The sequence below is a fragment of the Lynx canadensis genome, chromosome D4 (genome assembly GCF_007474595.2).
Source record: "Lynx canadensis isolate LIC74 chromosome D4, mLynCan4.pri.v2, whole genome shotgun sequence".
Lineage (NCBI taxonomy): Eukaryota > Metazoa > Chordata > Mammalia > Carnivora > Felidae > Lynx > Lynx canadensis.
The window spans coordinates 69,869,508-69,896,976 of record NC_044315.2 but is presented as its reverse complement, the minus strand read 5'-3'; the positions used below and the strand labels follow the sequence as shown (position 1 = coordinate 69,896,976).

The window sequence follows — 27,469 nt, the reverse complement described above, 5'->3', positions numbered from 1 at the left end:
AAGCATGACTTTACGCCTATTATATTCATTTTCTAATGAGTTGTAAAAGTAGACTCAGAGAATGGGAAAGCAGGAGTTTTTGACAGTCTGGTCCAGCTCTCTGGTTTTACGGGTGCAGTAACTGCATTTCTTCAGTGTTATTTATGCATGGGTAATTTTTAAAAAGTGTAATACTTTAAAGTGTTCTTACTGTATTTTTGGATTACGGAACCCTTGCTGTTTATATGTCACTTTCCTGTAGCCCACTTAGTATTTTGTAAAAAGTTAGTATCTGTTTGGAATATCTTGGCAATTGGGTGAAAGTAAAATGTCAGCTCTTAGTAATTCATCTACATGGTTAGGGTTTTATTCCAGAATAAGTTACTAGCTAAGCCGTCTTTGTCAATGCAAAAGTACATTTTAGTCTTCCAAATGAAAGGATTGAAAAGAACTCTCTAGCTGTGTATGTCCCTTTGTGCCCTCCCGGTAGCAGTGAATGTATTACTAGATGTAACATGTGTTTCCTTTTGTCCATTCTGTGATCTTCAAAACTGGGGAAAAACATCTTCAATGTTCCATCTCCCTATGTTCAGTTGGACCTGCTTATGCTTTGCACTTTCGAGTTAAATATTATTCTTCGGAACCGAACAACCTTCGTGAAGAGTTTACAAGGTAGGACCAGATGCAGAACACGACCCCCTCTCCGCTGTAGTACTTACCTTATAACTTATGGGTCCTCTAAATATGGGGTCTGCCTGCTCTTCTCTCTGCTGACTTTATATGCTGAGCAAGAGCTATTCGTATTTCCCTTGTGCTTATCCCTGTATTCTGTTGAAAATCTACCCTTGGCTTAGTTTGACCTTTTTCCCAGTGAATCAAAATTAAAAGATTTATTTTCTGATCACATTTCTGTTTTGTGGGGCTGTGGGATAAACTGGTTACTCGTTCCAAGGCACTTTATTTTTGTCTCAGGTACAAAAAGCGAAGGCAGGTATTAGAAGAGCATTTCTCAGTCCCAAAACGCCATCTTATTTTTTTTAAGGGGCTGCGCACTGTTCCCTTGATTGCTACGATATCAAAGTTGTTGGAATCCCTTCATGTCATCTTTCAGCCCCACTGAATTTCTTTTAAGGTGTGCCCACGAGTGTCTGCCCCTCCAACTTCAGAAACAGTGTTGAAGCAAAAGAGGCTTTAAAAACATTTAAGTATGGCATTTCTCTCCAGCCTCTCCTCTGTCAGCAAGATCCTCTGCCCAACCTTCGGCTGCTTTGAATGTCCCCAGAACCCCCTTGTCATTTGTGTGACCGGCAGTAGTGACGACATGTCAGCCCCTGGTGGTGGCCACTCACCTGGAGATGACCACCTGACTAACACTTTAAAGACTGCTTATCACCATTCCCTGCCCTGGACAGGCCTACTGGGCTTCCACGGTTAGGTTTTCCTATAGGAATTGCAAGTTCTGGCTGTATTCTGCACGGTATTCAGCACCGTGTGTTCTCTCCTTGATGCGAGTACTCAGTTCAGTGGTGGTTAAGCAGCTGTCAGAAGCAGGAATGGTCTAGAATATACTAGAACCTTCAGCTCCCCGATCCTTTGATCTCTGGGTCACTCACATTCTCCTGTATCCATTCCAACAGAGAGTGACTATCTGCATTGTTTTCAAAGTTCAAGTAGATTATTATAGAGTTCCTCTTCAGAGTCCTTTATGAAACGTGCTCCTTCTAGCCGTCATCCAAGCTATTGATTCTTAACCAGGGTTGTGCGAATCAGAAACACCTAGGAAGCTTTTGAGCAAATCATATTCCTGGGGACCACTCTTGCATGTAAGACTGATTCCATAGGTATGGAGCAGAGCGTGGGTAGCTTTGGCTTTTACAAAGCACTATAAGTGGCTCTGTTGCCCACGTCGTCCTGGTAAAAAAGAAAAAAAAAACAGTTAAGCAAAAACACTTAATTTTTTTTTTTTTTTACTTAGGTGAACTCCACTTGTGTTACTTGCTGCCTCCTCTCCCCATTTCTCATTACCCCATAACCCGCTGCAGCCCAGTTCCAGGATTTTTGTTTTGCATGTGTGTGTGTGTGTGCACGCATGAGTGCATGTACGCTTGTTTTTTTTTTTTTTAAAGACAGAGTCTGCAGTTAACCTGCATCAGAAAAAAGCCTCAAGCAGTTGCTAACTACGGTCAGCTGTAAACTTTCTGATACCAGCAGCTGCACTCTTCCTGGAATCTGCTGGTGGGACTGGCTGAGGGCCAAGTCCAGTGGCTCCTCCCTGTCTGTCTGATTGGACACGTTGCATGCCTGCGTTTGAGCTCTCTTCTCAAGCTCCAAGGGTGCTGCCGAGGCCATCATTGGACTGTAGAGTGTGTTTCATGTTCCATCCCCCAAGTATCTTGCGAACCCTGTACATGCACTCACCTGCCTAGCTAGGTTCTTGGATGTCTTCCTGGAGACTCAGGAGGAGATGCTTCCACCAACGTCCTCATTTGATTCGGACTCCTTGTTACAATGCAGAATTCTGGGCTGTGCACGGGGCGGGATTTGTGATGGGAAGTTGGGGATTGGAAGCGGTTGGAAAAAAGTATGCCTCTGTTGACTTTTCTGTATGTTTGTCAGGTACCTGTTTGTTTTACAACTCAGGCATGACATTCTTTCAGGAAAGTAAGTATGTTTTTGTTCTAACTCTTAACCCGGGATAGATCATAGTGTATTTCTAAATCACTGTTGTTGTTGTTGTTGTTTTAACTCTTTTACCCTTGTTCCCTTTTCAAAATTCAAAAAAAGTACACCAGGCATTGTAAAGTGAGTCTAATCCTTGTATCGCTGTCATCATCATCTTATTTTAAATGATTACTATATGGCTTGAAGCATTTCCAAGAGCATTTAATATCTTAAGTGATGTGCATTTGGGAATACTTCTCTCCCTGATCACATCACTGCCCCATTCATAATGGCTTTTGTCGTATTTGCAAGCAAGATACGTTATTAGTATGTATACACTTACAAGTATTTGGAGAGTCAGAAGTCTCATTCATCACCATCTGCATTTAAGCAACGTAAAGAGGTTACGTTTTGATTCTGATAGGAGGTTTAGACATCTCATCTCATTTCCTTTTCCCCTTCTTAAAAATGGTTTTTCAATACCAGGCCTCTGGCGACAGTGATTGTTGAGCCCAAGAAGCATTGGCATTGACGTGGTTGGTCTCGCGTGCAGTATTTATTTTAAAGATACAAAATTTCAGTGGTCATAGCCTTCACAGTTGTGTCATTTCTCAGCATACGTATCGACTATTTTCTATTATGTGAAAAATGAAGACTCTGCCGAGTCTAAAAAGCGATACCTGACGTTGATGAGAACACATTTTGATTTTGAATACAACCTGAAAGAAATTTGAAAAGTGATTTCCGAATTTGCAAACTCTGAATCGCACGTAGGCTTTCAAAACCATAGTGGAATCTATATGACAGCACAAGTAGATTGTACAGTGTATACATTTGCCTTATTCAGCCATGCAATACAAATCTCAGTGTGTGTATTATGAGTGTGTGTGTGTATTTTTATCTTTCTCTCTTTCTCTCTGCATACTGTGCTCCTCGTACTAAAGGCCTCTTAATTCCAGTAATTGTCTTCAGTTTGGAAAAATATTAATGGCGACGTCTTACATTTATACAGTACTTTGCAGTTTACACGCGCTTCGGCCAGATTGACGGTACTTCCAGCCATAATGGCGTTCTGGTCCCAGCACTGCCTGCTCCCAGCTGGGTGACCTTGAGCAAGACACTTGGTCACTGAGTTCCTCGTCTCTAAAATGGGGGATGGGGAGCACTTACCTTAGCGGTTCATAAAGTCCATGCATTGACCAAATTTGATAGTATATTTGAAAAGGGTTTAAAAACTATGAAGTGCTGTACCAATGTATGTCATTATTATTTTTCTAACTGAATTTGTAATATCAAGTATGAATGAGATCAGTGATTGGAGGCGTGGTAATACGCCTCTGTGGCTATGCCTCAGTTATACTTATTAGAACGCTTGAGTGTATCCAGCTGTCCTGGCAGTATTAGATATTGTGTCTGTCTGTTTATTTTTAACATTATGACCTGGTTTCAAGAAAGAGTTCAGACAGCTTGAAAAGGCGCATGTACTCTATCAAGTAAGTTTCAAAATCCTAAGGCAGAGGGAAGGCTTTTCATTCTATTTCGCAAACTTCCCCATTCTTGCCAAATTCAGTAAAATTGCCCACAGAGTTGATAGAAACTATACTTAGATTGTATCGTTTTGCTCTATGGTGAGAATTGACTTTGGGAAATAGGGAGTGGAAATCAGCTTGTTTGCATTCTTTAATGTGGACAGCAGAAATAGAAACTACCGAGAAAAATCATTATCTAAATAGCACTACCTTTTGAAAAATGACTAATGATATTTTGTATGCTTATGAGTATTAAAAGTTCATATATGGAGTTCATTTCCTCTCTTTTTTTCAAGACTGAAATGCCCATATGAAACGGCTGTGGAATTAGCTGCTCTCTGTCTACAAGGTACATTATTCTTTAGTGGTAATTAGCATTTTAATGTTATGCTCTCGTTTGAGCAATTGATTATCCTGTGTACCAGGCACAGTACCCTACTTTGGGGGTATAAATAAATACAGTATGGCCTCCGTCCCCAAGTAGCTTCAGGTCCCATGAGGATGTGACAAAACCACATCCAGGGTACAGTGCAGTTCCCTCAGGAAGACTTGCAGGAGGCTTGGAAGACTAAGGCCCTTCGGGGGAGGAGTGGATGAAAACAAATGAAGGAATCAAGACAAAAGGTAGAGAAGTGCAGAGGGGTACTGGTAGTCAAATGGTGTTGGAGGGTGGAAGTTCAAGAACCTGGATAAGTGGACAACCTTGAACCCTATTTAAAGAGCATGACCATGCTGTCAGCAGTAGGACTTTGAAGGCTCTCAAGAGGGAGGCAGACCTCGTCAGGTGTGCATTTAGAAAGGCCTCACTGGGTGTGATGGGGAGGTAGGACTGGACCAGGACCGGGGCTGGGGGTGCAGTAAGAAGGTGTTGCAGTAATAAAAGGAAACTCTCTAGGGCAGGGGGTACACACACACACACACACACACACACACACACACACCAAAAGAACAACATTAGTGGTACAAGAGAAGGACCTGGTCATTACACATCGGTGTTGAGAGAGGACTCAGGCAAGAGTCATAGATAGCTCCCAAGAGTGAGTGACAGGAGCCACAAATGGTTAGAAGAATTGGCTGCAGTGGAGGAGATCATCTACGTATGACCTCTTAGCTGAGAGGTGCCAGTGGGACCTCTGGTAGCTTCTTGAGCGTGCAGATCTGGCTCCGTCAGAGAGGTCAGGCCACGAGCATTGACAAGGAATCATCTGCTTATAGGTAGGAGTTAGATGGTAGGAGGTTTGCCTACATGATTGTCAGTGTTGACTGTTCCATATTATGCACTGGTGGATTTGAGTTTAAAATGCACAAGAAACACTTGCTGAAGTCTTCAGCATTAATTAAGAAGACACTAACGTGTAGCTGCACATAAGGAATGTTATTATCAGTACATCACATAGGCATATGTTGTGGATTCATTTTACCAGTGTGTTCATCAGTTTCTCTGGGATAATGAATTATGATGTATTCATTCATAATTACTAATTAATTTTGAACACCATAAGATTTGGCTTCCAACTTTTGTATTTCCCAATTTTTAAAAGCTGATCTAAGTCTTCAAATTCTGAAATCAGCACAGATTTATTATAGAGTATCAGGAGAGCAGCACAATAGTCAAGACAAGTAGAAGGAAGGAAGGAACCCATCATCCTGCCATCCGCAATCAGGGTTTCTATGAGTTGGATGCAGTTTTTAAAATGTAATTCTGATCAGTCATGTACAATTTTTAATATGATTTTCTACTTCGTATTTTTAGTTCTTGTATTTTGTCATGAAGATGGTTTTTAATGACAGCAAGACACTTCTTTTCCTTAGTCACTTTTTAATTCTTATTCTTTAATGGGGGCTTGCATATAGTAGGTGCTCAGTAAGTATAGAATGAATCCATTAGAGTTGGAGAGGCCCTTCAAAGACTTTGGTTGAAGGGGGAGCCTGCCCATGAGGTCTGAAACCATAGGTGGTAGAGGTGACAGTCTTGTCATCTCTAAATATCTGTGCCAAATACAATGCTGAGTGCTTCACATCTACATTTTCCTGATTCAACAGTCCTTGTGGTAAGTGCTATAGGGATCTGTAACGGCTTGGGGAACATGGAAGTCTGCTCTCCATTTTGGCCAGGTACAGATCTCACCAGCTGGCCAAGCAGCATCCGCTCTAGAGTTTCTGAGGCTCCAGGAGGTTATACCCTTTAGCTTGGTGGCCAGCAGTAGACATCAGGTTGTGGTTAAATGGGATGAAGTCACATCCCTGTCAGACCTGGGGCCATCGATCACTGGTCCTGAACGACTAGAGCATAAGGCACATATATCACCATCCTTCCCCACTCCCATCCCCTGCCCCACTTCCCGCTGTGTGATGAAGGCATCACCACACTCACAAAGTCCAGCTCTGGTAGAACCATTTGCCTTGCTCCAGGGCCAAGGCAGATGTGAATGAGATCAGCTATCTGTGAGCCTTTCTTGGGGAAATTACCCCTTTGAGTTGGAACTACAACATCGTGTAATTTAAGATGCAGTCATTATCTCAAGTACAAATGAAAAGTCTGAAGTGGGGAACAAGTGGGGAAGTTCTTGTTACATTGTCCCTCCGTGGCCCCTTCTCCCCACATCCCATCGGAAAGTGCCACAGCCTACTTTCTAGTTGAATCACAGTGGAGCCAGCTTGCGTCAGAACATCGAGATCACTGGAGCATCTCAGGTTTCAGTAAAATGGAGGGTGTGTTTCCTCCCTTGCTTGAGCCTTGAAGACATGTTCTTGCTGTGATCATCCTTAAATTAATGGTGCCCCTCCAGAGTTGCGGCCCCGAGTGAAGGCGGTGCCCTTTGGGGACTGGTTTTATGATAGATTTGAAGGTGAATCCAGGCAAAAAGAATGAAGAGGAGAACGGGACACGATCTTCTTTCGTCCTTGCAGCAGCTGTCATTTTACTGATGGGGCATCAGAGACGGAGAGTGGTTAAGTGGCTTGCCCAGGTTGCACAGACAGTGTACAGCAGAGTGGGGATTCCGGCCCTCCTGTGTCTGAGCTGTGACCGCCGCCCTCTGCACCCTCCACGGCCAGAACTCAGGCAGAGAAGTGTCGTTCTGCCTCTTGGAAGGCAGGCGTGCTATCTCAGAATCTATGTACAGGCATCGCTTGGGCCTGTTGTAATCCAGGAACAGTGAGGAGGATACTGGCCCCCTTTCCCGGTCTCAGGGAAACCTTATCACTGTCTGGCTTCTCCTTCCTGTGCTTGATGATGTTAGTGGTCTCGCCAGACACACTGCTCACCCCAGGGATTTGTTGCCTCACTTTGGCCCACGGGTGCAGCAGAAGGGTGGTCCATGTGAAGGAGATCTCTCCCCAGACTGCCCCTCTAGCCTCGCCAGGTCTCTGGTTTCAGGGTGAGCTCTTGGTTATTGGTCAGTGGCAGCCTTGGGAGCCCAGCCCTTTTACCTTCTCTGGGTGAATATTTCTAGAGCAGAATCTTCATCTGTGACTTTGCCCAAGGTACTAAGTAGCTGCACGCCCTGACCCAGACCACCCTGGTGGTCTTCGGGGGGTCGTCCACTTGAGAGTTGCAAATGGAGGGCTTGGGTCAGGTGAGAAAGCACTCAGCAGGTCCCCACCCTGTGTCAGGCATCGCCTCTTACAGCCCTCCCTCCCACCACCCCGCTGAGTTGGGTAGTTGCTTTGTCTGTATGGACAGAAAAGTTTCATCCGCTTCTGCAAGCTACTTGGAGTCCCTCCTGGAAGCTGGGCTCTGGGATTAGAAAAGGCTGCTGGGTACTTAGTGAGTTGCTATTAGCAACACACGCTGGCCAATCAGTTGTAGGATTTCTTGTGTTAAGCAGTGTTTCTCAAAGTGTGTGCCTGGGTCAGCTATAGCAGCAGCATCTGGGAGCTTGTTAGAAATGCAGATTCTCAGGCCTTATTCCAGACCTGTGGGATCAGAATCTTGGAGGGTGGGGTGCCACAGTGTGTGTTTTAGCGAGCCTTACATTTCCAACGTAAGTTGGAAAACCAGTGTTGTAGATCCGTGCTTTTCAAAGCAGCCTGTGTGCCAGTCAGCTGGGCATCTGGTGAGAAGGCAGGTTTTGCTTCAGGAGGTCTGCAGTGGAGCCTCAAAGTCTGCGTTACGAGCAGGCTCCCAGATGGTGCTGATGCTGGACCAGGCTTTGTGTGGCAGGGTATTAGAGAAACCTCTGGAGGGTTCCTTTCCGTTCTGGGGTCTGTTCCCTGGAGCTGCAGGGGTGGGGGTCCCGGGTGGGGAGAGTGGATTTTCTCATCTGTGCCTTGGAGGCACGGGGCCCCCTATGTCCTGGGCCCTTCATTCTGTGGGGTCCTCGGCCAGAGAGCAACTAGCGTGTGGGACACTTGGGGCCTTTTTGCGGAGACTGCTCACGTGGCTGCTCCTCTGCACAGCCGTCTTCGTCTTCCTCCCTGTTCTGGCTGAGTTGCCGCAGCTGCTCCTGCAGCCTTGTCCCCCCCTCCCCCACCCCCTCCTTCCTTCCCTCCCTCCCTCCCCCCTCCCTCCTTCCCTCTCCCTCCTGGCATATTTTCCCCTAGATTCTACATGCACTGAATTCTTGATTGGTCCTCTCTAGCACTGCAGACTCGGAGTGCTGCTCCGACCCACCCTTTAGCGAGAGCCCTGTTAGATGTTTCTGGGCAGGTCCTCCTTCCCTGCAATTGCCTTTTATTGCAGATCTGGGCTCGACCACTTCGTGGGGGAAATATAATCTGGGCCTCCTTGGGTATGGGGGAATAGTGGAGAGAAAGACGGTAATAACTAAGATAATGCTGTTTTGCCCGACAGGGAGGGCATTGGGATGATTCTTGGGGGTTCTGAACGTACATGTGGGGGCACCAGGTGGGAGTTGAGCCCTCCTGAAAGCAGGGAGTTCTGCATGTGGGGGTACCTGTGCTCTGTAATCGTGCCAACTGCCTTTGGACCTGGTTGCAGCAATAACTGAAAGCATTCAATGTCTCCTGTTTTCCTCCCTTTTATGAAACTCGCAGCGGAGCTGGGGGAGTGTGAGCTTCCAGAACACACGCCAGAGCTTGTGTCTGAGTTTCGGTTCATTCCAAATCAGACAGAAGCGATGGAATTTGATATCTTCCAGAGATGGAAAGAGTGCAGGTACCTTGATGCTACCGTCTAGCGTTCTGATATATTTATTTTGTGATGTGTCAGCGTCTCTCAGACTCAGATGTGCCAGTAGAATCGCTCTGTCGAAGACCGTAAAACTGTAGCTCCAACTCTTCACTTCTCGCCTGTGCCTCAGTCCTGGTTTTCCAAAGGCCCACATGACGTCTGTCTTTCCCAAGATGTACAGTAAGGACCAAAGCCTAGTCCCGTTTCCCTCTGAATGGCAGAGCCTGGTCCTGATTTGCTCATTACTGTCAAGGACACCGCTGCTCTCCTGGCCTCCTGGAGAGAGTGAGGAGGCTCCACCTTGGTACATTCCCTGTGCCTGAATCTTCTAGAGTGGACCCTTTGGAAATATGCCCTGTTGTCCCTCACAGGGACACTCGTATTTGAGACCATGTGTTGTAGAGGTTCTGTTTCCGGACATGTGGTCACCAGAGCTAAATCGAGCCTTGTCCGTTATATGCTGGCTCTTCCCTCCTCCTCCCCGGGGTCACCCTAGGCTGACAGGTTTCTGCCTCGATTACCAGTGCTGCCTTTCCTCCCTCCCAGCCCACCTTCCCAAACTCTGCCCGATCCAAGTCCGTCTTGGACGCAGAAACTTAGCGTGGTTTCCTCTTGTCCCTTGGCCCTTCTGAGGGACATAATGACTTTTTTGAAACTGGAAAGTGATGTTAGCCCAGTCTTGTGCCACATCCAAACAATAGAGGAATATGTGGGTGTAGAGTCACAGGGCCCACACCCTGCGCACACACACCCACTGTCCTCGCTGCGGGCCATCGTTGTTGGCAGTCAGTGGTGCGTCTTTCCAGCTTTCCTGCTTTGCATATACAGCACATACCCGCGTCCATGCACAAAAATGGTTTCTGTAAGTGTCCACGTTGTAAGCACTGCTGTCCTCTTTCTATTCAATGAACAGTCTGTCCATAGAGGTCTTTTCCTGTTCACATAAATTGGTGTCCCTCATTCTTTTAATTGCTACAGAGGATCCCTGAATGTGGCTGTGCCCTTCAGAATTCTGTGGGTGTACGAGCTGCAGTTTACATGTATTTCCATTGGTTTTTCTAAGGGGAAAGAGCCCTGCCCAGGCGGAACTGTCCTATCTGAATAAAGCGAAGTGGCTGGAAATGTATGGGGTAGACATGCACGTTGTCAGGGTAAGAACCGTGTGCGTTTAAGTAACGGGGTTTCTTGGGTTTCGCTGTGACTGAGCCATGCGTAAACTATGTGCAAACAAAGTAACGTGGTGAGGAAACTGTTTTGCATTCTGCTCTGTGACGACCTGTTAGAACCCTCTACCGATTGTCACTTCGTTTATTTGTAGGGAAGAGATGGCTGTGAATATTCTCTTGGACTGACCCCGACAGGCATATTAATCTTTGAAGGAGCTAACAAAATAGGCTTATTCTTTTGGTAATTTAGTTTTGTCTAATATTAAAAATGTCTTTTCCTATTTTGTGGTGGAATTCTATGTGATGGATGATTATTGAGGGATATTTGCAACCCCGAGATTTGCTTTAAAAACACACCATGCTCCCGTACTTGCGGGTGTTTGGCGGTAGCACTGACTTCTGGATAATCACGCTTGAATGAATGAATGATTTCTGTAGCAAATCTAAGCTTAAAAAGTAGAAAGGAAAACTGCTGTTTGTGTAGATAGTTTTCCTGCGGATTGTACTTTTAAAATGTTTTCTCTCTGACCAGGCCAAAAATTACCAAGATGGATTTTAAAAAGAGCAAATTGACATTGGTGGTAGTGGAGGATGATGATCAGGTAAGCCTCGCTCCTGGCTGTCCTCCTTGCTGCAAATAATCCTTCACTGATGTTCCTGGCCCCCACTGAGACGCGAACCTTGTGCTTCACCTCAAAGGGACGGGAGCAAGAGCACACGTTTGTCTTCCGGCTGGACAGCGCCAGGACCTGTAAGCACCTCTGGAAATGTGCGGTCGAGCATCACGCCTTCTTCCGCCTGCGGACGCCGGGAAATAGCAAATCGAACAGATCAGACTTCATCCGGCTGGGGTCTCGCTTCAGATTCAGGTGGGCACTGGTTTTTACAACGTGGATGCCGTGTTTCGAAGGAGGGCAGCAGTGATGCTTTTTGTGAATGGATCTGTGTGTCCGGAGGCTTGAGTCGGGTGTCCTGTTCCTGCTTCTTTTGTAAGATCTGACCTTTGGTTGAGTCCCCGGAGCTGTTTTAACCTCCGTGCCCTCATTGATAAAATGGGGCTAATAACAACATTGTTAATAGCTGACATGTAGCTGGACCTGTGCCATCTCAAACAGTAGATAGGGTGGCCATTGAGATTAATTAATATTAAGTAAATTTTAAAATGTGGTTCCTCTGTCTCACTCACCACACATCAAGTGCTCAGTGCACGTGAGGTGGGTGGCTGCCGTAGTGGGCGGGGCAGGCGTAGAACACAAGCTGTGCTAGAGCTTTTCATGAACCTATGTATAATCCTCCCTGCAGACTTAATGAGCTAGGTCCTCTGACTATCTCCACCGTACAGATGAGGAAGCCAGGGCTGAGGGGTTACACAATCTGCCCAGCGTCACAGTAAGTGGCAGAGCTGCGAGTCAACCCCAGACGGTCTGGGGCTTCTGTTCCAACCCCTCCTCTCTTGCCTTTCGTGTGCCGGCATCAAGAAATGTGTCGATGATTAAGAATGAGAGCAGATGTCCCCCCATGTGTGTGCAGGGGATCCCGGATAGGCTCGGTAGATATTGGAATCTGAAGAGACCTTGAAAACATGGAGAATTTAATTGTTCACATATTTTTACTTAACGATTGTAAGGCCATGTCTTTCAAGATACGTGAAACCTCCTTGGGGTTTTATTAAAAACGGGGATTTATGACCTCATCTGAGACCCTTGTAATCAGAATCAATGGGTGCACCCATGTGCATTCATGAATAAGGCCTGGAAATGTGCATTTTAAGTGCCCTCCCAGGGTTGATTTCTGAGGCCTGTTTACAGATCTGAGAATCACTGTCATAAGCTCTAAAATTTCACATGGTTTCATAACCTCTGCCCACACGTGGCATGTCCTTGAATGCCCTTTCAAATGCCAAAAGATGTGCTCTTTTCAGATTTATCTACCGTGCAAGGAAATGGCTGTTGGGGTGGTTGCCAAGGCAGACTTTTCCATCCTTGGAGGAAACTCCCCCAGGATTTTGTCCAGACCAGGCACCCTCCAGAAGAAGGAAGGGGAGTTTGGAGACAAGGTTGCCCCTCGGAGGCACTTAGAGCAGGTGGCAAGTGTCCCCTTCCGTGTGATAAATCATCAACCGAGAGTAGGGCCGGAATGAAGCAGTGATCAATCAGATAAAAACAGCATAGTTCCCGGAAGCTACGTTGCTTGAAACCCAGAAAGCCGTGATGAAAGAAGTAATGATTCCCCTGGCATAGTAAGGAAAGCCAGGGTTTAGTTAAGTGGTCACCGGTAACAGCATTTTAAAAGACTTAAATGTCTACGTAATGTGTGTTATGAAAGGTTATTTGATTTGTGAATCATTGTGCTCTCAGTCAGATGTGGCAAGTACTTGGACCTGCCTGGTTTGTGCAGCCAAGTGACTGGTACCTAAATTGCGGACTTTGTCTCTTGGTGGAAATATCTGCCCCTGTCATACAGCTTGGATTTGGCAGAGGTGATTTTATTGCTAAATGGAAGGCTAAATTTAGCATGTGTCTTTACCAAACGAGTTCACGATAAGTTGAAATTTACATTGGAGCTTTTGAAAACAGAAGTGCGCTTCCAAATATGTATAATGTGCTGATATTCTGACACTGGTAACATGCAATAAAATATTTACTTTCCAGTGGGCGGACAGAGTATCAAGCCACACATGGGGCCAGGTTACGGAGAACCAGCACCTTTGAGCGGAAGCCTAGTAAACGCTATCCATCCCGGAGACATTCGACGTTCAAAGGTGGTGTGCTTTTCATTCTGCTTGGCATTTTATGTTATGATGTAGTTGGTTAAGCCCCAAGGAACTTAGCTTGGTAAAGCAGTTCTTAAAGGAACATTCTACTCTTCTACTCTTGTCATTCTGAAGCTTTTGACAAAACCCCAGTGGGAGGGATTCTCTTAATGGGAACCAGGCCACCTTTGCCATCCGCTGTCTTTAGTTTTGACCATCGGACGTGTTCATCTTCTCCCTCTTTTTCATCCTTCTTTTCTTGTGCCTCTTCACTTCCGTTGTTCCTGGGACCTCAGGAATATCATAGGTTACCATGTTTTTTTGCCCAGATGAATGATGCTGTGTCTTAGAGGGAAAAACAGTCCTTCTCTCCTCTATCTTACAGTTTCAAATGGGACACCAGTCTCATGCTAACTAGAATTCTGGCCACTAAGAGCAGATCCAGAAATTTTAAGTCCTGGACTCCGTACCTGCAGTCAGTCCATGCACATCCTGCCCTTGAATTTAGCCTGGACTTAGGATGCCTTCCCCTCCCCCCTTTTCAGAACTCCCTGAGCCTTAGTCTGTCATTTACTACTATGGCTTCATGCCTTTCTGAAGGCTGGTACCCAATACAGGACCAGTTAGCAAATGAGCAAGCTGGGCTTGTTTAAACTTGGCCTCCACATCCTACCTCCTAGCTCTTCTCTGCCTACACTTGATTGTTTCTCCCTTCGGGACACCTAGTTTAGCACTGAATTGTGGGCGTTTTCATGGCATGGCCTCTGAACTCTCAACCCCTGGGGCCCCCTCCTACATATCACTTACTCATAGGTTTTTCTTGTATCACTCAGGACTTAGTGGGCCTTTGTCAGAACTGTACCTATACTTCACTCCCTTCTAGAATCTTTAACCTTGTGGGGCACCTGGGTGGCTCATTTGCTTAAGTGCCTGACTCTTCTTTTTTTAAGTGTAGTAGCTATTCCCTAAACCAAATTAAAAAAAAAAAAAATTTTAACGTTTATTTTTGAGAGACAGAGAAAGAGCACAAGCGGGGGGTGGGGCAGAAAGAGAGGGAGACACAGAATCCAAAGCAGGCTCCAGACTCTGAGCTGTCAGCACAGAGCTCGATGCAGGGCTCGAACTCTCAGACTGAGAGATCATAACCTGAGGTGAAGTTGGACGCTCAACCAACTGAGCCACCCAGGCATCCCCCTAAACCAAACTTGTAATGTTTGTTTATTTTTGAGAGAGCGAGAGAAAGAGAGCACAAGCTGGGGAGGGGCAGAGAGAGAGAGGGAGACACAGAATCTGAAGCAGGCTCCATCCAGGCTCCGAGCTGTCAGCACAGAGCCTGACACCGGGTTTCGAACATACAAACAGTGAGATCATGACTTGAGCCAAAGTTGGAAACTAAACCAACCGAGCCACCCAGGTACCCCTGTTTTTGAACCAATGGTTTAATAGCACAGCAGCCAGAAGCTCTCTAAAGTCATTCTTGGCTGCTTTAATGGAGAAAAAAATGGCCAGTGCCCAGGAAATATGGCCTCACCTTCAAGAAAGACCAGAGGGTGAGAGGATTGGGGGTGTGCCCAGAGAAGGGTGATTGTGGATGAAGGTGATTGACTGCAGGAACTGGGAGCGACAAGTGATGCAGTGGGGGAGAGAGGGAAGGACTTGCTTCCCTGTCAAGCCTTCTACTTGCTGCCTGCAGTCCATGGGATCAGTGTTATCCAGAAACACTCCAAGTAAGGAAGAAGTTCCTAATAGTGCTGTCAAAGACTCAAGACTGTCTCAAGACTGTACTGGGCTCCCAGTCCCTGGAGGCCTGTGCAGGCACAAAGGGAAAGGCTCCTTGGTGTGGCCACTGCAGAGGGGAGGGTGTGTCCTATGTCTTGACCCATGGGTGGCTTTGGACCTCTTCTAGACCACAGGTTCCCTGATTCTCCTCTACTTTCTTTCCCAGTCTCCATCCTCTTTTTTTCTTTTGTGTTACTGGCATTTTTTCCCAGCCAGAGTTCTGGCATCTCTGTGAAGCTTTTAATGATTTTCTGTGCTACATCTTTTTAAATTTTTTTAAATGTTTATTTTTGAGAGAGAGAGAGAGCGTGTGAGGGAGGGAGGGGCAGAGAGAGAGGGAGACACAGAATCCGAAGCAGGCTGCAGGCTCTGAGCTGTCAGCACAGAGCCCAACGCTGGGCTCAAACCCAGGAACCGCGAGATCATGACCTGAGCGGAAGTCAGATGCTCAACCGACTGAGCCACCTAAATGAAATGGGAGTCTAGATAAACAAGCTTTAGCTCTGTCCATGGTCCCTTCCACAGATTCACATCCTGCCCCAGCTACAAAAGTCTGCCCTGAGCTTCCCAGTACTGTCAGGCTTATATTTCAGCCTCTATCATCCCCTTCTGCGGTCTTTGATTTCACACACCTCTCTTGTCTCTGTGTCAAGACTGTGAACCCCTTGAGAGCCAGAATTGCCTCTCATTTCTGTATCTGAGAGCACCTGGCTCTGGGAACATGCTCGGCATTCGCTGAGTGAATTGGAGGGCTTGGCACAGTGGAAAAGAGACTTTACCTCCAGAAAGAAGGAGGTAATGTGGAAATTCTGCCTCCTGGGGTTGGGACCCTACTGCAACCACAGAAATCTCCACCCTAGTCATTGTCATCACGTGGTTAAAAAAAAGTGATACAGCTCTCTAAGATGGCATACCTTTCTGTTTTTCCTTTAAAGCGAGCAACCCAGTGATAGCGGCTCAGTTCTGGTAAGTGCCCCCAGACTCTGGGGTACAGCTCTTCTAATTATCGTCTTTATTTGCAATGTTGACTTTTTCTTTAATACAATTAAACCACAGAGTGAGTCACCTGATGATTTTCCCCTGCTTTTTCTGCTGCCTGACTATACCATCCTCCTGGTTCTCAATAAGTGCACAATGGAATGTTCCAAGACCGTTTTTTTTTTTTCTTTTTTAAAACACAGCTGCTCTGTTTGTGTAGCTTTGTGCTTTGTTTATTACAACAGTGGGTGATGAAGGTGAGAGGAATGTGTGCAGCGCACTGTGCTGATGGCATTGCAGGCAGTGATGGGAAAGAAAGGCCATGCTCTTGCGCAAAAGCTCCGTGAGAGCAAATGCTGGATTCGCTCAGTGATGTGCAGATTTTACAGTCATACAGTGTAGAAAACCTTTACGAAACACATTTATTGAATTTCGTGCAGAAAAAAGAACATGTCACAAGACTGAAACTCCAGCACAGATGTGAACAAACTTTTCCTGTGAAGTGCCAGGTAGTAAATACTTTGGACTTTGTAGGCGATGCTGTCTCTTTCATGACTGCTCAGCTCTGTGGTTGGCGCACAAAAGCAGCCATAGACAGTCCGTAAATGAAAGGACAAGGCTGCTGCGTTCCAGTAAAACTTTACTCATAAATGCAGGTGGGCTACATTTGGCCCATGGGTGTGATTTGCCAGCCCCTCCCCCAGCACAGGTGTTCTTGATCTTTCTGTACATGGAATCTCCTGGTGAGCCTTGAAACGTCCCCCTCAGCCCAGCCATTCTCCAGGCTCATTGAATCAGACTCTGGGCAGGGGACTCACGCACCTAGGGTTTTTTGCTTTTTTTTTTTTTTTTTTAAGTCCCAGGTGATTCTAGTGTGTGGGAACCACCATCCCATCTTGCACTTGCCTCTTTTTCTCTCTCTGAAACAACTGCTTATGTGAGTTTTGCCCTAGGTGGACAGCTGCTCTCTCATGCTGGAGAATTACAGGCTGTCATTCCTTCGGCCCTGGTATCCAAGCTCCAGGCACTGGCAGCCCAGTTTAGTCAGCCCCTTGGTCTTCCCAGGCACACGGGTCTCAGACTGCTGGGGAGGTCTTAGAGATGAACACAAGTTGACTGTGCCATGTGCCCTGCACCTGTACTCGGGCAGAGCCCGGCATGTGGAGGAGCGGATAAGTCGGAGGCCTTGGTTGGTGATGAGGGTGCAGGCCAAGGGACCAGAAGGCCTCCCGCCTCATCCCAGCCTTGCTCTAACCCAGCGCTGGGGCCTTAGGTCTTCCTGCTGGGCTTCCTTTTTCTCACTGAAAACAAGGAGTTTGGGCTAGATCAGTGTTTGCCCAAACTTTTTTAGTCTCTGATTTTCGCCCCCCGGAAGAAACCTGACCTGGAGGTCCAATATAGAGAACAGACAAAAGTGGAGCTGCCCTGGGTGGAGCCAGGCAGGGAGGAAAGGGCTGGTGCCTGCCTGTTCCTCTGACATCTGACCCCTGTCCCCCAGGCAGCCACAAGACACCCGCAAGGGCCCCGAAGCGCGCTAGGGAACATAACCAGCCCCTTGTATCACAAAGCTGGAGCTCAGCCCTGTGTCTCTGGTTCCAGGCTCCGCCTACAGTGCCATTCTGTGAGGAGGCAGGCAGCTGACTCTTGTGTCTGGGTTCAGTTCTCAGCACCTGAAGAAGGGCTGCAGAGTCCTGTTGAACTGCCATGGAGCATACCCTGGCCCCCCGAGGGAGGGGCTCCCACATGGGTTCATTGTAGGCCTGTGGGCTCGCCCTTCTCTAGGATCCCCGCTGCGGGTAGTATGCGAAAAGCATTTGCACCTTTCTCCACCTGTCAGTGTATCTTGCTTTTAATTCTCAGGGGCCTGTGAGTTACAACATTTCTTTCCTTTGCTAAGGAAGCGATTGTTTTGTTTGTTTTTCCCTAATAAAATTATATTTTCCCTTTAGCATCTAGTGGAGATTATATATATATTGAGCATCTAGTGGAGATTATATATATTGGGAACCAAAACAAACTTAAAAAAAGTGTCCACCAGGAACAAAAAAACCCAGTAAATATACCCTTTAGGAACAAATGAGCTAATAACCACTGTTTGCAGCTGTTCAATTGCTCTTTGCAGCCTGTGGAATCCCGGGGTGAGTAGGATTGCTGTGGGAGCCAGGGATGAAATTGCGCTCTGGGCTGCAGAGGTGATACCAGAAAAATTGCACCTTGCAGAACACTTAACCTTCCAGATAAAATCCAGCTGGAGGTGAATCTGGCCCAGAGCCTGGCTCGGTGCACTGGCCTTTCTGGAAGACAGAGCCATTTAGACCCCAAGCAAGACTCATAACAGTAAAATGTTTCTCTCATTGTTGAAGCAATAAACCTTGATTTCGAGCACACCACGCTAGCAACGTAGCCCAACGATGGTGCCGTGTTTGTTTGTGTTTCTCCTGGCGGATGCCAGCCTTACGTAGGAAACACATGTGTTTTAAGTGCAAAGCCAGCCTGGGATTCTCTGCCCATATATGTGAGTACGTATAGTTTTTTAACCAGAGTAGTTTTACTTGTGAGTCCACCAAAATAGGATCGTGCATGAGGAGCGTGGTACCTTTGCTCGGACCGTTAGGGAGCCAGCTGGACTCTGTGGAAAGAAGGTGGGCTCTGAGATGGAGCAGATACCCATTCCAGTCCCAGCTCTGCCACTGACTGCGTAGCTGACTGACCCTGAGCAGGTTTCCCAACTTCTCTGTTAGGCAACCTTTCCTTTATCTGTAAAGTGAGGTGGTACCAGTTATTGACCTCATAGCCTTGTGGTGCGGATTAAATAGTAACAGATGTGGAGCTCCCAGTACAGAGCCTTATATGGAATGAGCGTTCCACGGTGGTGGCCGGATCGTGGCATTGTTCATAGCAGTGGGACCCATAGCGGTAGATGTTCAGAAACGGCCGGTAGATGTTCAGCTCTCCCTTCAGTTGGAAAAGGCTCTGGGCGTCACTGGAGCCGTCTGGTGCCACCCAGCAGTGCCAGCGCAGACCTGGAATGGGAGCTAAAAGTACTTGGTGTGTCCCAACTGAAAGGACCTCCTTTTTGTCACCAAAGCGTGGCAAGCAGGATTCTGGAATATTACCTTTGTGTTTCAGTTTGTGAGCTCGAAAGTGACGAGTGGAAGTTGGTGTTTGGTTTCCTTGGTTATATGTTCATGTAAACAGCTAATAACCAAAAAGAAGTGGTGTTCGTGAAAGTTCCTAACAGTGTAGGTGGTGTTTAAGATTTATGATCGTTAAAAAATCACTAACAGTGCCGCTTTACAACCTGTTACATTACAATTTTTCCCTTCTTTTCTATAGCTCTAAAACAAATCCTGAAGTCCATAATTACCAGGTGAGATACTGCTTTTAAAGATTTTCTTGAATACTTCTTAAAATTTCAAAATTTTCTACATCAAGTAGTTATTATGCTTATAGTCAGATTTTGAAGAAATAATAACATGCTTTTTGTTGGTTGTGGGGTGGGGGGGGCTTGTTTTGTTTTTTGTTTTTTTTTTTTTTTTTTTTGTGAAAACGGTGAGAGGAGAACCTTCCTCTGTGACTCCTGGCCCCTCTTGGTCATTTCAGCTGCCTATTTTTTTCTTAACCTTATCAACTGGCAAACCACAGAGACATATGTTTAAGTTTCTGGGTGGTCAAACACAACCTCTTAGGAGCGCTCAAGTGAGGCCGTGTTTTGTCAGCATGTTCTAGGCCTAGGGAACATGAGTCCCTTGAGATGTGCCTCCAGGAAAGGATGTCTCAGTCACACGTTTGGGAGATGTGTCCTTCATTCCCCTTCTTGGATCTTACAGTCTCCGCTGGGGTTTCAAAAGTACTGAGAAATCCTGCAAAAAAGATAACGTTTTATTTTTTTTAATCCATTGTCTCCCCAAATCATTTGATATTCAACACCCCCTCCCCCAATCAAAAAAAGCTAGCTTCTCACCTACCCGCCTGTTTTTGATAGTGTATCTGTTATCAGTGGAGCATTGGTTTCCAGAACCTACTTTGTAAAGCATTGTGCCAGGCCTGTTTCCTGCAGAAGGAGCACAGATAGGTTTCTGTGGCTCGTGATATGCTCTTTTACAGGGTGGCCAACCAGGGCCCTCACCGCCTGCCCGCCTACCCACTCACAGTTACCTGGGGGTGGCTCTTGCTGGCCATTCACAGCCTTCTACAACCTGGCTCCAACTTGGTTTTCTACATTTATTGCCTTCCTCCTCTCTGCTCCTTATCACACATCATATGTTCAACTCTCAAAGAATCACATAATCGGTGCCCCCAGAATTTCTTCCCACTGTTCCCGTTTCCATGCTTGTCTGCCTGAAATCCCCTCACTTGTCTGTGCATTAAAATCCCCTCCAGAGTCCCCTCAGAAGCCACCTCCTCCACAGAGCCTTCTCTGATCCTCATAACTGGAAATCACCAACACCAGTGGTCTTCAACCCCACTGCATGTTAAAACCATCTGGCAGGCTTTAAAAACATGGCCGGTGCTTGGGCCTCACCCTGGGCTGAACAATCAGATGCTCTAGGGATAGATAGTTCTGGGCATCAGAGAGCTTCAGAGCTGCTAAGGGGGTTCTGATGAGCTGTGCTGACAGCGTGTCCCTCGCTTAGTAGGTTTGTGCCTAGAGGCAGCAGTCGTGTCTGATGGCCTCCTCACTTGGGGCCATTTCTCTTCCTGGGCGGGTTCTGTCCAAGGACATTACGCTCAGGTTTCCTTCATCACCAGTCTGGTTTCGGATGTCACAAGAAGCTACTCCATGAGGTCACCTGGGAGCGTTTGTTCTGGTTTAGTGTCTTTCCTGATCTTTTGTTACCGTAGATATTAATTTTTCGATGGGGGTGGGATCCTAATGTACATGACTTTTACGAGGTCTCCAAATTATGTTTCAGAAGAATTTTGCCATATCATCTTCCATACATGAAATCATATTCCCAATGTGCAGAATCTGGACACGACTTCTGAGTTTGGGGGGAATAACATGTAAAAAGTGCTTTGAACCTGGTAGGGGAAAAGCTAGGTTTCCCGATCTTGCCTTTTTTAGGTTCTTGAATCTTCTCAGTCACAGATCAGCTTTTTGGTTTGGAGAGATTTTCGGGTGTGACTGGCTAGCTGTGGGGGAAGGGAAGAGTTGTGGACAGGCGGTCCCTGCTTGAAGGCAAGAAAAAAAATGAAAACAAAGCCCATTATTCCCTGCTCAGAGTGAATACGGAGGAAGTTGTTCACGAAACTCACATGCACGAAAACTGTTCTTGTAACATCTTTGGCAACCACTGGTCCCCCACACCTTAGCCATCTTGGAGGTTACGTGTTGCTCTGTCAAGGTTTGGGAATGAATTGAGCGGGAAGAGAACGTCCTGAGAAGTGGCCTGATTGATAAAGGCTTGAGTGCTGAGAAGGGTTTTTGGGAGAATGGGAGTATGGAACATCTGTCTTATTGTGAGCTCAGTGAGACTAGGCAACTGCAAAGGATAGATTTCTGTGGTTTTAATAAGGACATCTCTTGGCGTTTGGGGAGGGACAGTTCTTCATTGTTGGGACTGTCCCAAGAGTTACAGATGCTTAGCTTTCCTCTTCTCTGCCCAGTAGTTAAAAGGTCATTTTGCAGTCATTGTGGCAAGCAAAAGTGCACATATATATTTCCAATTATCCCCGGGGCAAAAAAAACTGCACCAATGACCAACTGGGTTAACATTTAAAAATGCTGCTTGACAGCTTTAGAGTGTGAATAAATTACCGAAGGAGATCAAGGAAGGTTTGGGAATATCCTTCCAGGTCTTTATGGATGAGGTACCCACCTCTCCCTAATGAATCTGATTTGCTTGTGTTTGAAGACAGGGAGTGGAACAGAAGGTCTATTTCTATTCTACATTATTCCCTTTTGTTGAAGATGCAGCCAGTGGAGCCTCATTTGGGGCCTGGCTGTGTGACCAAAACACTGGAAGCATTTCAGCTATGGGCACATCTTCTAAACTCTAGGTGTTTGTCTCCCTAAGAGAGGTCAGCTTTCAGCGTCTGCTCCTGAGATCTTTTCTCCAGATTCCCTTTTCCCGTAGCCTGTGCAGGGGGCTGCACACTTAGCTTGCTGACAGGCAGCTCTGAAGGAGAGAGCTCACTAGAATACAGAATAGGCAGGGAGGGCATCTCAGTTTCCTGAAAACTGAATGAAGAGAATTACTGAGAATTTTCCATAATACAGAACAGGCCTCTGCTTATTAACCAAAACAGCAGGGGAAGGAGCAGAAGGGGAAGAAATAATTAAAAGAATAATGGTGGCGAGACTGTAGTGACTTAAACGTCAGGAGGGTTTCATGTGCTCCACAGAAAGTTTAGCCTTGAGAAGCCCCGTGGCTTCTGGCCTTGCCTGGAGCCACCGCCCTCTACAGGCCAGAGGCGGTAGACAGTCCCGTCACCCAGCCAGGCCTGCCTTGTCTTCACTCCTGCTCGTTCTGTGAGTCATCAGTCTGGATCCATTTTTTGAATGGACAAATTCCTTCCTTCTTTCCTTCTGTTGTATCAGAATAATCAGTGCTCTGAATGGTTTGGGGTTTTGTTTGTTTTTGGTGACGGCCAGGTGGGCGGCGAGGTTTGGTACTAGGTTTTGGATCACATTTTAGAAAATTATTCTTATTGCTTAAACAAGGGAGAAGGTGTTCGCCCACAATCCTGCTGACTTAATGTCCCCGTCCAGTTTTCTTGTGTTTGCAGATGTCACTGTTACACACGGTTGTCGTCATCTTCAGCAATGACAAAAATTGTTTCTGAAGAAAGAAATTGCCTACCATTCACCCCATATCTTGGGTGTCCTCCATCTGTTCCCTTGGGAGAGATGAATACTGCCTGTCCTGGGCGCTCTGGGGGACCCTTCCCAGACAGATGCTTTCCCCTTTCTTCCGAGGGCAGCCTTCCAGCCCCCCTGCCTTTGTCATAGGGGAAACGTGATCGTCCTGGGAAGCCACCGCCCATCCAGGGTTTGCTTATAGCCTTTCCAGTCACAGCCCTGGGCCCCTCAGCTGGATGCCAGTAAAAGAGAAACTAAATGAAGACCATTGAAATCAAAAGGTCATTGAATAATCAAGTTTGGTATTTCATTTCTAGCCTCAATACCATCCCAATATCCACCCCAGCCAGCCTCGGTGGCACCCTCACTCTCCAAATGTAAGGTAAGTGCTTGAGCTCACGGAGCTGTACTTACTTGAAAGTTCTCCCTTTCTCCGGAAAGGCTCAAATTCTGCCTCGTTGTGAATCGAAAGTCTGCATCAGAAACAACGGTTAAGAGCTGCTGTGTCATGGCAGAGATGAGTAATTTGCAGAGCAAAAGAAGCCAGTGATGAGTCTGGATTTACCAAAGTTCTGCTTTATGAAATGAAAACGAATTGGGTTTTGTTTTTTGTTTTTTTAGTCGTTCTAACCTTAGATATTTTTGGTTTGGTTTTGTGTTAGAAATGTTGCTTAAAATTTCTAAGTAACATTTTCCTGTCCCAAGAATTCGGTTACTAAAAATATGCTTTGAGCTTGGGGATTTTTGTTGTGGGTTTTTTGAAAGGACTTTTTTCAGGGATGGATTGGGGGTTTGCTTTTTGTGATTGTGGATCTTTTTTCTGAACCTAGGGGTCAGTAAACTTTCTCTGTTAAGAGCCACATAATCAATATTTTCAGCTTTGTGCTCTCCGTCACAACTACTCAGCTCCGCTCTTGTAGCTTCAAAGCAGCCTCAGACAGAAGTGAATGGGCAGGGCTGCATTCCAATAAACTTATTTACCAAAACAGATGGTGAGTGGGATTTAGCCTGAGGGCTCTGTTTTACTCACCTCTGCCCTAACCCTACCACAGTCCTTTCCAAGTAAACTGGCTCCTGCCTTGCTGGGTTTCTAGTTAGGCTCGAGAGTGTTTTAACGCTAGCTTTGTAAAGGCAAACGTTCCTTTTAAGATTTGAATTTTAGATCAGTCTTAATTGGTGTTTATGTGTGAAGCTCTTTCTGTTGGTGAATTCACTTTGCATAAAGTTATTTCTTGGTAAGGTTGCTAGCCTTGCTGCTTGAGAAAGTACGGAGAATGGAATGATGGAAATAAATCCATTTGGAGTAAGGCAAATGAGAGCAATTAGTTCTTGAGAATTCTTGCCACTTTTGTTGGGGGGACCTTGGAGGAGAGCAGTGCTGTTTGATCGTAAACACTTGATATTTGGGTAGCTTTTTAAAGCTAGTCAGCCTAGTGGAGTAATAATTCTAAATGTTTCTGTGTATTGCGAAGGCAGTTTATTTTCCAGACATAAGAAACAGAAGAGATTTCTAGAAGTGCTATTTTTATTAACCTTGTTTTTACAGAATTTTACACTTCTTTTGGTCTGTTTTGTCACATTAGTTTTCCTTCTGAGGCATGACCTTGCCCAGCACTTAGCAGTGGGGATTCCGAGGAAGGCTGGAACAGTGCGCCTCACCTGGGAGCTTGCTGATGCATTCTTTGCCCCACCCGGGCCCTACTGGGTCAGGATCTCTGGGGGTGGGGCCCCGCAGTCCGTGTTTTACCAGGCTCTCCAGAGTTGGAGAAGCACTGCCTGAGATACAGAGTTCATTGGTCCTAGGCTCTGGAAAACGCTGCCTAAGGCACTCACGGGGCACCGTAGCATGGTCACAGCCCCGAGAAGTGCCTGGGAAAGGAACCTTTTTCACCTGACTTCCCCCAGACTGAGGGATCCTCAAGGTGCCCTTTGAGAAATGTGGTGTGGCCGCGACCGAGCTTTTCTCCACTTGGAAGTTGGTAGATCACCCGCATCCAAATTTTAAACACACCTGAGCAAATCCACTCATTTCAGCTTGGAAGCCATCCCCATTCACACGGTTCATGGTTTTTCCCACCCGCTTGCCTCGTGCTTGTGTTGTTTCACTCACATTTCTGAATTTTCTTCCATCCCTCCCGCTAACCATTCACTCTGCCGACAAAACAGGCCATGCTTTCAGGATGACAGGCCACACTGGGAAACGTCGGCCAGTGGAAGTGGTGGCCGTTTCGATTATGTCCACGACCAGAACCAGAAGAACTTAGGAGGAGTGCAAAGTATGATGTACCGAGACAAACTCATGACTGCACTTTGAAAGACTGACACATCTCACCTCTGTTCACCAGCATGGTTTCATTACATTCCATGAAACATGTCTTGCCATCACACAGACGCGTCCGCAAAAGTGTCCTTAAGGAATAGTTCTGAAAGGTGTTTCTGGAGTCTGTGTACATATTTGGAAATCTCCACAATCAGTAGTCACAATTTACTGTTGGCTGCGTTCTCAATAAAATGAAGGTAGTGAAAGGCTCAGGAATCGTTTTAATATTCTGATTTAAAAATTGGAGTAAAAGTCTATGTTTATCATATTGCTGTGTATTTGGTATTTCTCTGTTATTTAATGAATGGGACCAAATAAAACCAGAAGAACTTAGGAAGAGAGCTCTTTGTAGAGTACCATACAGCCCTGGGGTGGGGTTGAGACCACTGGGGCCCAGTCCTGGCCGTTGTGAGATTGTGGACAAGCCTTTCTCCTTTGCTGGCCTCCTTTTCCCCCATCTGGAAAGAGTGGGTAGGACTAAGTGATTGCCAAGCTCCTTCCAGCTCTAAAATTCTGTGATCATATTAAAAGTTAATATTTTTAGTCTGAGGATGTAACATTCAAACTAAATTTCTCGTAGGAAAACTGCAAATTTCCCTTCTCTAACAGAGGGCTACCGCTTTCGGAAGCGCAAGAACGTATACAACTTGTTACATAAATGCGGGGAGGCTTTGAATTTCTGATCTTAAAGCAGTTCAGGCACATTGAATCTTAGCAGTTTTACTAATCATAAATTGCATAGCATCCCTTTTTGATAGAATTTGTTGCTCAAGTACAAGAATAATTTTTTTTTCAATTGTTGATCGGTGCTGCTAACTTGCATGATTTCAGAAGACACAATTGTGAACACACACTGTCAGAATTAATAGAATTTGAGGCTTGGTTTTTACCCTGGACTTAACTCTTTTAAAAAGCAACATGAAATCCAAGATAACATTTATGGCTCAAATTAAAGTGTGTAAGATTTTAATGAAGCTGTGCCAAAGCATTCTGTAGAATAGGATGGGATGGGTGTTGTACATTTTGTAGTACCAGCTATCAATGGGCTGTCTTTTAGGGTAGAACTTGTACCAGAATATTTATTTCCCCCCCCCCACTCCCCCCCATTTGAAGCCACAAATCAAACTTTTTTTTTTTCCTTGGTAAACCTGAGATAATTTTTCATTAGTCTTTTTGTGAAAAACGATTCTTATGCCATTTAAGTATATGTAATTGTAATTTGGCCCACTGTAAGCCTTTTTTAAAAAAATGTGTTGACATCTCTTAAGACACTTTATTGCTAAAATCTGATCTATTTTTGGTTACCACAAAAATCTGTCCAGCAGGAGGGGCTCCACTGCAGGCCTTGCACGGCGGAGTCCTTCACCGACAAACTCTTCCTAAGATAATCTGTTTACAGGTGTATTCTGTTGTAGCAGATGTTTTGATCCTCAGTGTTTGTGCCGCATACAAATAAATGTGTTCTGAATCTTTTAATCTTAGTGATCCATTTTTACAAATGTGTTTCCAAGGAATAAAGATTATTCTTGCTTTTTTGGACTCCATCTTCATTTTACATTGCGCAGAAGTATCGTTTGTGGATGACGTAGGTAGTGGGACGGTGAGCACTCCGAAGTCTGGAGGTGAGCATTCCGTTAGGTGACATGGAGGAAGTTCGTCCGAGGATGAAGCTGCCCTTGGGAAGAGCAGCTCTGGTAGGCACAGTGGCTGAAGCATTTCTTCATCTGGTTCATCTGTGGTGAAGGTTGTAGTAACTGGTCACAGGCTCTAGACTGAGTGAAGCGGTGGCAGAGTGGGTATCCCCCATAACGGTCCTGTGATGAGGATGGGTGTTTGTCCTGGCGACTCACTGTTTCCAGTGGAAAGACATCCAAACCTGTGTCTGTGGCCTCCTGGAGACGGTGTATACAGATCCCCTCTAATAAATACCTTTCTGCTTAAAATAACTTGAGTGGATTCAGTTGTCTGCAACCACGAAGTCTAACCAGGATGCATACTTACGACTACGACCTCCTAATTGTTAAATGAGGTGCACACTTTTCATCCCGCAACTCTGTGGACCTTCCTCTACTGCATGTGATGGTGATGGTCACTCACAGCTTCTCGAAGTTCTGTTCCCTTGGCTTTTTCAACATCTGCTTCTCCAGCTCTTTGACTTTTGCTTCTGTCTTTGTAACAGCCTCTTCCTCTGTCATCCTCTTAAATATCGGTGTTTTCCAGGGGTCCTTCCTCTGCCCACCTCTTTTATCTCCATCACAGTCTGCCTGGGACTTTTCATGCTGGCACAGCTTTATGGCTGGTGGCCCTGGAACCCTGGTCTCTTACCCAGACTACTCCTACAAGATTTTAGACTGACATTTCAACCT

At 46.0% G+C, this 27,469-nt stretch overlaps 1 protein-coding gene across 8 annotated transcripts in view; it reads left to right on the top strand.

The window, feature by feature from the left end:
• EPB41L4B (erythrocyte membrane protein band 4.1 like 4B) overlaps positions 1-27,469 on the top strand; it is a 128,736-nt gene that overhangs the window by 50,475 nt on the left and 50,792 nt on the right. For 7 of the 8 annotated variants that reach the window (XM_030293631.1, XM_030293629.1, XM_030293634.1 and 4 more), the window contains exons 4-15: positions 573-651; positions 2,596-2,640; positions 4,466-4,518; positions 9,168-9,288; positions 10,367-10,454; positions 10,622-10,710; positions 11,002-11,071; positions 11,169-11,338; positions 13,121-13,230; positions 15,936-15,966; positions 19,315-19,348; positions 23,101-23,165. In XM_030293631.1, the coding sequence (XP_030149491.1) occupies positions 573-651; positions 2,596-2,640; positions 4,466-4,518; positions 9,168-9,288; positions 10,367-10,454; positions 10,622-10,710; positions 11,002-11,071; positions 11,169-11,338; positions 13,121-13,230; positions 15,936-15,966; positions 19,315-19,348; positions 23,101-23,165 (955 nt within the window). Of the gene's footprint in view, positions 1-572; positions 652-2,595; positions 2,641-4,465; positions 4,519-9,167; positions 9,289-10,366; positions 10,455-10,621; positions 10,711-11,001; positions 11,072-11,168; positions 11,339-13,120; positions 13,231-15,935; positions 15,967-19,314; positions 19,349-23,100; positions 23,166-24,949; positions 26,643-27,469 lie in introns of those variants that run through there. The other variant, XM_030293633.1, reaches the window with a different exon arrangement.